The sequence below is a fragment of the Phyllobates terribilis genome, unplaced genomic scaffold, assembly GCF_046119375.1.
Source record: "Phyllobates terribilis strain yellow unplaced genomic scaffold, ASM4611937v1 Scaffold_11__3_contigs__length_659146591, whole genome shotgun sequence".
In the NCBI taxonomy this organism is placed as follows: Eukaryota; Metazoa; Chordata; class Amphibia; order Anura; family Dendrobatidae; genus Phyllobates; species Phyllobates terribilis.
The window spans coordinates 472,461,054-472,474,479 of NW_027362771.1; the positions used below are offsets into that span (position 1 = coordinate 472,461,054).

Below are 13,426 nucleotides of genomic sequence, written 5' to 3' on the forward strand. Positions count from 1 at the left end.
GGCGGGTTCCCTTTAAAGGGGTTGTCCGGTACTTTTAAAAAAAAAAATGCCAGTGTGCTTTAATGTTAAATACAACCTTCTTTCTAATTACCTTGCGCTGCTGATAGCGCCGCTCACAGGCAGTATCGGTGGCTGCTCACAGGCAGCATGTGACCCCCGCTGCAGCCGGCGCTGACGTCGCGACAAGTTGCAGCTGCCGCCGGGGGCCCCTCTTCCGCGTTCCACCGGTAGCTGCTGGGTTGTGGGCGTGGCTATTCCCCTGCATCACACCTGGCATCCAACGCGCTGACCCCCAGCTGTGTCTGGCGCTGACGTCACGACAAGTTGTGGCTGCACCGCCGGGACCCCAGCGCTGAGTCATTCCTCACTTGTCGTGACGTCAGAATGGGGTCACGTGCTGCCTGTGAGTGGCCACCGATAGCGCCTCTCATAGGCAGTTTCAGCAGCGCAAGGTAATTAGAAAGAAGGTTGTATTTATCATTAAAACACACTGCCATTTTTTTTAAAAGTACCGGACAACTCCTTTTAAATGAAATGTTCCTGTGCTGAGAAAATCTTATAAATGTGCCCCTGCTGTGTACTGTGTAATGGGGGTGTCTGACTGTGCAGGAACATGGTCTGATCACACCACATCTCCTGGGTGGGGGGAGAGAGAGTATACAGACATGACAGCAGGGGATCAAAGCAGGGGCACATTTATAAGATTATCTCCGTACAGGAACATTTTATTTATACACATCTAATTGTGGAACCTATTATTCCAAGATCTATTCATTAAAATGTAGTTTATTGATGAGACAACCACTTCTTTCTCAATTTGGTAAGTTACACAACTTATTAACATACCTTGTCAGGGGCCCCAAACTTCTCTAGTTCTGCTTTAAATACTACCAACTAGATTTAGCTTAAAATTGTTCATGCTATTCCCCATCTCAGTTGTTACTAATCAGATTGTTAGCACATATTTTAGGTAGATGTTATTGTTACTTTATTACTTGTGGTTATATTACAATAGAATTTGAATCTCGATGGTCATCTCCTCTGCTGGTGGCCTGTTCACTGGTTCATTATATAACAAGTCTCTATGTTCTGTCCACAGGGCCAGTGGGCAATTATCTCAGGGTTCGAACTTATCCATCAATACCAACCAAAATGTCAACATAAAGTCAGAGCCAATATCCCCTCCCCGTGACCGAGTCACGTCATCTGCGTTCACTCAGCAGCAGCAACAACAACAGCATCACCACCACCACCACCAGGCCCGTCCAGAAATGGGGCGATCACCCGTGGACAGCCTAAGCAGCTCTAGCAGCTCATACGACGGGAGTGACCGGGAGGACGTCAGAAATGATTTCCATTCCCCAGTTGGTATGGGCCGGAATTCTAATAATGAGGACAGGGACAGTCCCTCCATGAAGCGCATGAGAATGGATGCCTGGGTGACATAGAGATCGCTTTCCCTCTTCTGTTGCTGAATCCCCGGCATATCACAAAACTTTTCCAGAGGATGCAGAACCCTTATATATAAGCAAATCTATATATATACATACAGAGAGAAAGAAGTATGTCACACACGCACAAGGAGCCATCTTTTGTGTGTTTCTGTGAGCTCGCTTGTGTTTCTCACAAATCAATCAGGTACCTGCTGCAATGACTGAACACAGACCTACAACTTTATCTGGCAATGTGGCACGTGGCGTTTGAAAACATTAAAAAAACAAAAACCTTTTCTGGAGGGAAAAAAAAATAAAACCTTTTGTGTGTCTAGTACCGTACCACATTGAGACTGCAGTAGTAAAGGGGTGTTAGACAGGGTTGGGGGTAGTCGGGTGCATCTCCCCGTAGTGCAGTGCCGTGTTGTAAGACCCTTTACCACCTCAGCCGACTCTTATTAAACTGGGTCCAGAGGAAAAAAATAAATAACAATGCAGTTAGTGTTTTTTTGCCCAGATGAGTTAATGATGTGGTTTTGTAGCAGGAATGAAAGCAGGAAACTAAAGAAAGCAATACTGTACATGACAATGTTTTACCCCTCACGCCATGCCTAGATCCCCCTCACAAAAGGAGTACATGAAGGGCTTAAGCCACACAATCTATTTTTGCACGTGCAACACAAAAAGCTAATGCACCAGGGAAGAGAAAATTGGGGGTTCTACTTCTAAATTGTGTGACTTACAGAATAAATTAATATTCGGGGGGGAAGCATGAGATTTTTTTTTTTTTTTAAAGATCTATACGCCTTCAGGAGGCATTAAAAAGTAATATATTAAGTTATGATTTGGATATGTTTCAGAGCATTTCTTTTTACATTCATACCTTGAAGAACAGATAGATAAAGTGATTTTAGCTTGTGTATATTTTATATTATTAAGGAAAAAAAAATAAACCAATACCCTAATGAATTAATGACTATATATAAAGTTCTATACTTTTGAACATGTTCTGCAATTAATTATTTATATAAACCAAAGCTGTATGTTTGAGCTTCTTTTGTAGACTATATAGCTCTAAACAGTTGTTTCATGATTTTTATAGTTTTTTGTGTTTTTTTTTTTTTTGCTTTTACTTGTAAAATTAAAAGTAAAAAAAAAATATGATAAATAATAATGCAACAACTACAGAGAGAAACAAGCCATGCTATACATATATATAATTGTATGTGTAAATTAAACTTTGAGCCAAACTTGTTATTTGTATATAGCATCCTAAATATTTCACCGCAGGGTGTAAGTACCAATGTATTGTATGTTCACCAAATGAAATATATCACAATCGGACTGCTGCCAACTTGAACAGAAAAAGGCAATATTCTAGTAGAAGAGTATTCAGTGTGTAATGTACAATTTTGTCAGATATGCTGTATTCCCCTTTGGGTATTAATTGCTAGTACTGTTACTGCACAACTCCTGTCTTTTCTGAGAGTTGTCTGAGATTTTGTTTTTGTGCTATTCACAGTGATGTGGTTTATTATATATTTTTCTAATCAAAATTGGTTCACTGATAGAAGCAGCAATGTGGCAAATGGACATAAAAAATTAAGTAAAAATCTAAATATGTCTTATTAAGCAATGTCATGGGGGGTTTTGAAGGTACATTGAGGTGTGCAATAGCCACACAAAGGACGCAGTTTTTCTGAAAAACTAAAAAAAGTTATCCTTTTTCATTCTTCCGGTATTCTAAAACATTTTATAGTTTATTCTGTAAGCAACCTCTTCACAGTAATTGTCAGATTTTATATGGCCCCAAATAGAAGATCAGTCCTATAATATATTTCAAAATTTATTGGAATATTTAACCTGGCAGTATGTACAGTAGTGTTCAAAATAATAGCAGTCCAATATGACTAACCAGATTAATCACTTTTTGGTATAAATTATATTAGCACATGTCAAACAATTTACCAGTTGGTGCAGTAGATTCTATGAAAACCAATCGACTCCGCATTCATGATCTGCAAGTTTTTGAACCTGTGTATTTGAATAATTCATTGAAAGGGTGAGTGTTCAAAATAATAACAGTGTGGAGTTCAATTAGTGAGGTCAATCATTCTGTAAGGAAACAGGTGTGAATCAGGTGGCCCTTATTTAAGGGTGAAGCCAGCACATGTTGTACATGCATTTCTCCTTGAAAGCCTGAGAAATATAGGTCGTTCGAGACATTGTTCAGAAGAACAGCGTACTTTCATTAAAAAGTTGATTGGAGAGGGTAAAACTTATAAAGAAGTGCTCACAATGATAGGCTGTTAAGCTAAAATGATCTCCAATGCTTTAAAATGGAAAGCAAAACCAGATCAACGTGGCTGAAAATGGAAGACTTCCATCCGAATGGATCGAATAATAGCCAGAATGGCAAAGGCTCAGCCAATGATCAGCTCCAGGATGATCAAAGACAGTCTCAAGTTACCTGTGAGTACTGTGACAGTTAGAAGACGCCTGTGTGAAGCTAACCTCTTAGCAAGAAGTCCCCGCAAAGTCCCACTATTAAAAAAAACAAAACAAAAAAAAACAACAAAGAGGCATGTACTGAAGCGGATACAATTTGCCAAAGAACACATCAACTGGCCTAAAGAGAAATGGAGAAACATTTTGTGGACTGATGAAAGTATAATTTTTCTTTTTGGGTCCAAGGGCCGCAGACAGTTTGTCAGATGACCCCCAAACTCTGCATTCAAGCCACAGTCCACTCTGAAGACAATGAAGCATGCTGGTGCAAGCAGCATGATATGGGCATGTTTCTCTTACTATGGTGCCGGACTCATTTACCACATTCCAGGGATCATGGACCAGTTTGCATATATTAAAATACTTGAAGAGGATATGCCCTTGAAATGGATGTTTCAACAAGACAACGACTCAAACACACCAGTAAACGAGCAAAATCTTGGTTCCAGTCCAACAAAATTGAGGTTATGGAGTGGCCAGCCCAATCCCAGGACCTTAACTCAATAGAACATCAAAAATGCCATTTCTGAGGCAAAGCCAACAAATGCCAAAAAATGTGGGATGTAGTCAAATCATCCTGGGCTGGAATAACAGTTGACAGGTGCCAGAAGTTGGTTGACTTTATGCAACATAGATGTGAAGCAGTTCTAAAAAAAACTGTGGGTATACAACGAAATATTAGGTTAGTGATTCACTGGAATGCTAAATCCTCAAAAAAAAGAGAGTACATATTGTAAGTTTGTAAAGACAAATGCAGACACTGCTATTTTTTAGAACAGCCCAATGTTCATTTTTTGTTATTTTCTGTAAAGTAGTTCAAAACATGAAGAGAAATGTATATAATTTTTAATTAGAAAACAGTGAGCAATGTTCCCAATGCTTGGAAATAAAAACTAGTATAAAGATTTTGTGCTTAACTCGTGTTTTTCAACACACTGCTATTATTTTGAACACTACTGTAGTTACTATTGTGGTGAGGCCACATTCACACCTTCAGTATTTGGTCAGTATTTCCATCAGTATTTGTAAGCCAAAACCAGGAGTGGGTGATAAATACAGAAGTGGTGACGTGTTTCTATTATACTTTTCCTCTCATTGTTCCACTCCTGGTTTTGGTTTACAAATACTGATGTAAAATACTGACCAAATACTGAACATGTTCTTCTTCCTAAGGTCCTATTTACATTTCCCCCTCATCCCAAAAAAATACCCATAAATCCACTGTAGTTGTTGTCTTGTGCAAAGTCATTTGGTAAAAAGCCACATGTGTGGCCATAGAGCATAGCCAGTGCAATAACGACATTAAGGGAGGCACGTGGGGAAAACACTGCCACCATTTTCCTAAAGCAAAAGTGAAGCTGGTACGCTGGCATCTAAAAGACGCCATGTGCACATACTGACGCTGGTGTTAAAAGCCTAGATGAGAGAGTAGTGTGATGTGTGAGCTGCCCTTCCCCCTAAGTGTCTAATGACCCATAGCAGTGATGCAACATATAGGAGTAGTAAAAATGTGTATCCACCACTGTTTGGCTGCGATGTAGTTTTTAATTGATTGTTAATGTCCATGTAGTTTTTGCAGTTAAGCAGCAGTAGTGCTGTGTGGACATTTAACCAAAATACCGCATGTGAAATTGGCTTTAAAGAGTAACCTAAACCTTCTTGATTTTTTTGTTAAAATATGTTGGCTACATGTCACTGTCCTAAAAAGTGATGAAAAAAATAACATCCATTCAACATACTAAAGACTTAGTTGTACTCTAGCTCCCCCATCCATACTTTCACATTGCGTTCAGGCACCCGTCTGTTGGTCCCGTCGGGGCTTACGTCCGAATCCCCCACAAGACTGGATTTGGTTGCATGCGCCGACGGGGCTATAGACTATAATGGTGCCGACAGAGCGAACGTGCGCTCTGTCGTGCACCATTTTTGGGTGTATGCGCCTACTGGACGTGGACACCCAGATGCAGTCTACTATGTCTGAGTGGCCTCCTCCACGCCCGAACATGATGCACAACACATCACTTGTTCGCTCTGTCGGCACCATTATAGTCTATGGTCCCTTCGGCGCATGCAACCGAATCCCGTTTTTCAGGAGTTTCAGACACAACCTCCACGGGGCCAATGAACGGGTGCCTGAGTACAATGTGAAAGCAGCTATGGGAGCCTCTTGACTCTTCCCAGACAGATAATGTTGGGGGCGAGAAGGATCAAGCAGTTGGAATACAATCACCCAATCCTTTTGTTCTGTGGAGACATGAGCTGTTTTCATATGATTCTTGCAATGCTGTACCCATAGAGAATACCCTCAGCTAAACCGAGCGCTCCTGTGTATGGGGGAGTCGGGAGAGATCATACTATGGATCTTTCTGATTCATAATTCAATGCGCAATGCGTCTTCCATTTTTATTTGGAGGCACATAGAGGTTTAATACTCAGGGATTCCATACAAATACAGGAGAAAATATCATGTCATGTTCTACTGTGTGCTGTATTAGGGGATGTGTACATGGCGTCTTGATGATGCCGGCTTACCAGCTTATTTTTGCCAGAGGAAGACTCTTCAGGACAAGCCGACGTCTTTTGTCCCGAAGCCACTTTTTCTGTCATCTTTTCAATTAGTTTTTTTATTTTTCACCTGCTGTTTTTTTTTTTTTTTTTTTTTTTTTTTTTTAAACATTTTAATAGAAATTATTCCAAGTATAAGCCACCCGAAGAATGGTCAGGTTGGCTCTTTTAGCCGCTTCATGGATTTCGAAGTCTGAAGCTGTTTAAAGAAGCTCAAAGAGATTGAACATATAAACAGCAAGTCGTTTTGACTTTGCAATGCAGATGTTCATTCTTTCAAGTATTTTTAAGGGCTTTTTTAGGCGGATATCTATCAGAATACACCTAAAAGACGCTGTGCACATACCCTTACATCGACAACCTCTACTGCAAGCCTTATAGATGCATCATGTAGACACATGTTTGTGGACCCATAGGGATTCCTTTCTGTACAGGAATTGTACAGATTGGAAGTGACACTACTTATCTGATTGGATAGAGAAGGAACCTGCTCTTATTGATCTTTCCACCCTTTTGTTCTGACTGCCCCAATGCTGCATCACAGGGTACACGATGATGATTTGCCACATTGCTGTATCTAAAGTGTCTGACAATGACAGGTCATGGAGATGACGCATTTAATTTGTACAGGGGCTGTTACGTGATGGACTCCTTACTCTTCTTGTGAGTGCAATTATCCACAGTGAGACTTTTCCCCCTTTACTGTCTATTATCTTGTGTGCCTTAAGAAAATGGCTGAGCTGACTGTATTCTTGTCCTATGCAGATAATTCCTATTTCACCGCGCTGTTTCGAGCTGTGACCTACTCGCCAATGAGCTGCTTTTATGGGCCAGAGATCAAACCGTATTTACATGAAAGCTTTGTATTTTGTTATGTCAAGAACTCTACTTCATGCACTGTATTCAGTATAATATGATGGGCGTCATCACATCTGGTATATTCACGTTATTTTACATTAACCGGTAGGACTTGGAAACGAGCAAGTTCATCGTGAAGCTGAATTTATATACAATAGTGAAGTGACTTGTTCCCATACATTTCCCATACATTTTGGAATAATCTGGGCAGTAAGGCTCTGTTCACATCAAGTTCAGGCTTGGCGTACGCTAGGCATGCTTGGAGAGAGCAGAACAGATTCTCCAAAAATATGCACCTAAACAATTGTATATGTCTCGCAAAAAAAACAACAACCCACAATGTAACTGTGGCATATGTTTAATTATCCAGAAGCATAGTTTATGCAGTCAAAAAGCAGTAGGTGTGTATGATTAATGTGCATAGAATATGTGTATATAATATATATTACACACGCATTCTCTTGCTCATGCAGCCCTTAAGAGGAATCTGTCAGCAGATATTTTCTATGTAATGTGAAAACACCACAATGTAGGGACAGAGACCCTGATTCCAGTGATGTCACTTACTGGCCTGTGTTTTGCGGTTTCATGGTGATGATGTCAGATTACAAAAACCTGCTGACAGACCCCCCTTAAACATGGTGTGAATAGAGCCTGAATTGCATGTCTTTCAAATCTGACAGTCAGTTCTCAAACGCCTGTACTTGTATGCATATTATTCCACAAAGTCCGTATGTACAGTCTGTCATTAGAGGATACTAATGTTTTATGAAATTCTCTGCTATCCCTTTAGAGTGTGTTAAAGTGCTTATCCCCCTTTCAACAAACTTTTGCCCATATGCTCAGTTACTTGTAAAAATTACCTAACACTTTCTTACCCTCCCTGGGACTAGCCACAGTCTCAGTTGTTTGGCTGCAGTGGTGAGGTCACGTCAACTACACTGCAGACAATCACTGAGCTCAGTGACTCAACTGATGTAGACGGCTCAGCAATTAGCTGTACCAGTAACACCATGACGACAGTGCTACAGCCAAACCGAGAGCGTGACAGCAGTGGAGACACTGTGCTGGACCCGGGGAGGGTGAGTAAAGCTCAGTTTGATATATATATTTTTTTTTTACCTGTAACTAAGTATATTGGCAAAAGTTTGTTGAAAGGGGACAACAGCTTTAAATATTTCCATATCAACCTTGTACCCATTGTTCTCCAGCTGTTGTGGAACTACAAGTCTCATCATTGGGTCAGTTGTATAAAAACATAGGTAAATGCCATGAAAAAGTTGTATAAATTTTTGAGCCAACATGTTGGCTACCAAAGGTGGGCATAGGTATAAAGTTTCATCTCTGTTAGATATCTCGTTATATTGGAAAGATCATCATCCATGATTACATGGGGAAAAATGCTTAAAATGAAATAAGAATAAAACTCCTCACTGATCCGTCATTACTTTCATTTCCACCTGCTTCGGATGACGCGCCGTCATTGACATGTGACCATTGCAGCCAATTACTGGCAACAGCAGTGACCTTAGTAGAACTGACACATTACCAGTATAGCCAGTGATTGGCTGCAGTGGTCACATCTTTGTTGGAGCAAAACAAAGACCAGTAGGGGATCAGTAAGGTGAATAATACTACATTTCCTATTTTACAGCATTTTAAGCATCAAAACATAGGCAGCTAGACAACTCCTTGGAACAAAACAAAGGGTTGTAGAATGCATACCTCTTTGATACATGCATTAGGCAAGTCTTTGCATTGTTCCAATTCATCACAATCTCTAAATGAAGCAAGTTTACAAATAGTCATAAAATTAAAAATATCTCAGCACTTTGTGTTGACCGCATCCATGGAACCCCAGGAGAGCCCATAGATCCTGTATAGAGATAAAGGCCACATGCACACGTTCAGTATTTGACGGCCAGAATCAGGAGTGGAACAATCAGGAGGAAAAGTATAATTGAAACACGTCACCACTTCTGGATTTATCACCCACTCCTGGTTTTGGCTTACAAATACTGAGGTAAAATACTGACCGAATACTGAACATGTGAACGTGGCCTCCTTGTCATCTAACCCTCAGTCATGTGTTACTTTACTCCCTCTGTTCAATGTTCCAATATCTATAGTTTAGCAAGCGTCAGGCCTGATGGAGGGGAGCGAGCGTCTTGTGCACCTGCAATAGGTAATTTACAGATTATACCCTTTAAACAGCAATTGGGTATCGGTGCGTTATTAGCCTTCCCTTAGAAAAAACAAGTGAATTTGTACATCTGACAGAACTATTAATACCCAGCAGTAAACAGCAGTGTTTTTGCTGCATTTTCTGAATTTTGCAACAAAACTGTGTTTTGCTGTGAATAGGGCAACATTTTTTTAGTTGCCAACACCTCACACACAATCATGAGCCGACTGCACCAAACGGAGATCACAGAACTCTGAAGGACAAAGTTTGGTTCACATAAACCATAGGACCGATCTGGTCTTTTAAGCCCCAATATGTCCTTAGTAACATTAGATGATGTGTTGCTTTGCAGAAAATGTGGTTTAATGGCTGTAAAAACAAGACTATACCAGTGTAGCAAATCTAAACTAACAGCTGTATACCGCAGCAGCAGAAGCCTGGATCGAATATGCTGTTTGCATAGATACACTTTGTATTAATACCGCTGCAGTATGCAAAGAACATAGAAATCGAGTCATCAACACTTTTATGCCAGAAAACTGGCGTAAAGTCATTTTAAAAGTCTCGAATTTTTGGGCAACAAAATGTTACAGCTTTTGGAATTCTCACACTAGTTTGAAGCAACTCCTCCAAAATGGGCAGAGCTAGGGAGGAACAAGGGCATGACTATGTCCGCCCCTGAAATTCTGAAAAAGTGCCGACCTGAATTGAATGCATCGCATTTCAGCAAGCCCTTCATTAAGACTAGTGTGCACAACGCCAGTCTTAATGAATCAGCACCTGAGTGCTATGCAGCGCCCTACCGTAAGGATTATGTATTTCTAAGCCAAAACCAGGAGTAGGTGAATACTACAGAAGTGGTGACGTGTTTCTATTATACTTTTCCCCAGATTGTTTCACTCCTGAGTTTGGCTTACAGATACTAATTTAAAATACTGAATGTGGCCTTCATCTGCAGCATATTACTCGCATATGATACTTGCATAACTGGTCCAGCGCCCAGAGACGTTCATACATTTTCTTCAGTCCATGTCTAGTCTTGTCATATTTTAATTACTGTTATACGACAGTTCCTATGAATCCCATTACTTTAATGGCTTTACAATAGCTGGATGACTTTGGATTGCTAGCAATGACAATATTTGGCACCTCGTAAAGACTACTGTTGTGGTTTAATGTGGCAAAAGAGAGAACATGACATTTCCGTCGAGTCCATTCCCTTGTTCTTTTTGACACGTCCCATATCTGCACACAAGAAATACATAGTAAACATGGAACTTTTAATGTTTTTAACGATTTATAGCGGCTGGGAAACCATTCAATGCCATCCAGATTCCTTATGTAGATCGCAAAGCTTCATGAACAGCGACCATGATCTGTTTGCATTAATAAATATTGTCACCAATTCATTGTCGGCGGTTTGCAGACTATAATATAAATGGCGACAGAAGCTGGACTTTGTCGCAGTCACTTTAGGGTAAAGGGAATTAAAATATTGAACTTGTGAGAATTTACTTCATGGGTGTGTTATTTTATCTTTATTATACATAATGGATATACTTGTGACTTTTTTGTTGAATGGTTATAAAGAGAATAGAGATTGTACAATATTTGTATCCTGCATTCACTGAAGTAAATATAATGGCTTTTATTGTGCACTCCATCCTGGACTGTCATCTTTCCAACAGTGTGAGATTGTTACATAAAACAAAATTACAAATAAAAGGTGTATGTGAGGGGCATATATTTGGTGCCAGAAACTTGGATCCCATGGTTTATAAATGAAATACATCCCTGAAAAAAATAAAATATATATATCTGTTTAGGTCATGTTATTGGATCAGAATTTGTGGCCCATAACACGGATGAGTAAATATGGCCTTGTGAATTAGCCCTTAGGCCTCGCTCAGATGTGCATTTTTCTTGTACGTTGTTCTGTGTTTTTCACGGATAGAACAAATGCCCATTACAGTCTATGGGGCTGTTCACATGTCTGTGTGTTGTGGACCGTGTGTTTCGTTTTATCAGCTTCTTGGATCAGAATCACCCATACAACTCTTTGGGTCCATGAGAATCACAGACACACATGGATGACATTAGTGTGCTGTCCGTGATTAACAATGTAATGGATAGGCAAAGCTTTGCAATTTATTTTTTTATATGTGAAAATCACTGATGGTAAAGCAGACACTGACCAAACACTGAAATTTGTACTGTTTTTTTCTGTACATGAAAAATCACTGTCTGAATGAGGCCTCGGGCTGCTTTCAGGGGTCCCTACAACACCTGCAGTTCAACTCAACAAAACTTGAGTTACTGTCTGATGCTCTATAGAAAGCAACTTTAGGCCGGAGTCACACCAGCGTATGGCATCCGAGGCGAGAGCTTCAGATGCGATATGCTAATGACACTCGGCTCCTGCTCTGCGTGATCCGAGTGTCAGTGCTCTGATCTTCTCGCATGAGAGAATCGCAGCACTGGTGCGGAGGAGACGGAGAAAGTAATTTCTCAATCTCCTCCATGGCCTGACTCTGCCTATATGGGACTGCACTGGGATGACTTCAGAGTGCAGTCCAATGTGTCACATGCACTCATAGACTTGTATGGGTGCGAGTGATCCGAGTCTCGCTGCAAATGCCAAATCAGCATGAGAAAATAATCGCTAATCTGAGCAGCTCCAGAGAATAACAGTGGCTCAAGTGCTATGCGATGTTTTATTGCCTCGTACGTGGCCGTGTTATACAGTAGTGTGACTCTGGCCTTAGGCCACGACCCCACTATCAGTATTTGCGCAGTATTTTTTCTCAGGAGTGGGTGATAAATGCAGAATTGGTGACTTGTTTCTAATATACTTTTGTCTGATTGTTCCTTACCTGGTTTTGGCTCTCACTCCTGAGAAAAAATACTGACCAAATACTGATAGTGGGGCCACAGCCTTAGAGACGTCCTCTGCAAATGAGATGACTTCTGCCCCAGAATCAATTACCCTCACAATTATACAGGAATATATACATCTAAAGACCACCTTTCAATAAATGTTTGTAGTCTTTATGGAACAACTGTCAAACATTTTCTTAGTATGTTGCATTGTGCCGCTCTTGTTATTTCTCTTAAAAATGTATGAATAAATTCATAATGAGTGTTACCAGTTGGGTGAAGTGGTTTGTCCCTATGCACCCTCAGCCCTCGTTCACACGTTCAGTATTTTACATCAGTATTTGTAAACCAAAACCAGGAGTGGGTGAAAAATACAGAAATTGGGTATGTGTTTCTATTATATTTTTTCTCACATTGTCCCACTGCATTTTGGCTTACAAAAACTGATGTAAAATACTGACTTAATACTGAATGTATGAATATGGCCTCACATGGTCTAATTCAGGGGTCTCAAACACGTGGGCTGCATTAGGCCCCTGAGGCTCCATTGTGCGGCCCTCGGGCCCCTGAGACAGTCGCGTCCAGGGAGTCAGGGGGCTGCCGACGTCCGCACTCGGATGCACATTCAATTGAAATGTATTGCAGGTTAGAGACCAGCTCTCTGCACCGCAATACCAGTCACTGGCCAATCAGAGGCCAGCAGCTGACGCCTATGTCCCGGCCGCACATGATGTCATTGCTAAGCGCCCCGGCTGTAGAGGAGGAAGAGGATGCTGTTTGCTGAGGGAGCATGGTCAGGTGAGAGAGAAAAATTCTTATATGTATGTAAAGAGCACAGAATGATGGACATTGTTACAAGAAGGGAACATTACAACAAGAAGGGAACTAGGATGGGGGACATTACTGCAAGATGAGGACCAGGATGGGGGGACATTACTACAAGATGGGGACCCGGATGGGGGGGGCGCATTACTACAAGATGGGGACCCGGATGGGGGGG

The 13,426-nt window shown here is 40.8% G+C and overlaps 1 protein-coding gene across 7 annotated transcripts in view; it reads left to right on the forward strand.

The window, feature by feature from the left end:
- The window catches only part of MEF2A (myocyte enhancer factor 2A), a 144,894-nt gene extending 132,200 nt beyond the window's left edge, over nucleotides 1–12,694 (forward strand). For all 7 annotated transcript variants that reach the window (XM_073653336.1, XM_073653340.1, XM_073653338.1 and 4 more), the window contains one exon: nucleotides 1,100–12,694. In XM_073653336.1, the coding sequence (XP_073509437.1) occupies nucleotides 1,100–1,448 (349 nt within the window). In that variant the 3' untranslated portion in view covers nucleotides 1,449–12,694. The remainder of the gene's footprint in view (nucleotides 1–1,099) is intronic.
- Nucleotides 12,695–13,426: the final 732 nt, after the last annotated feature.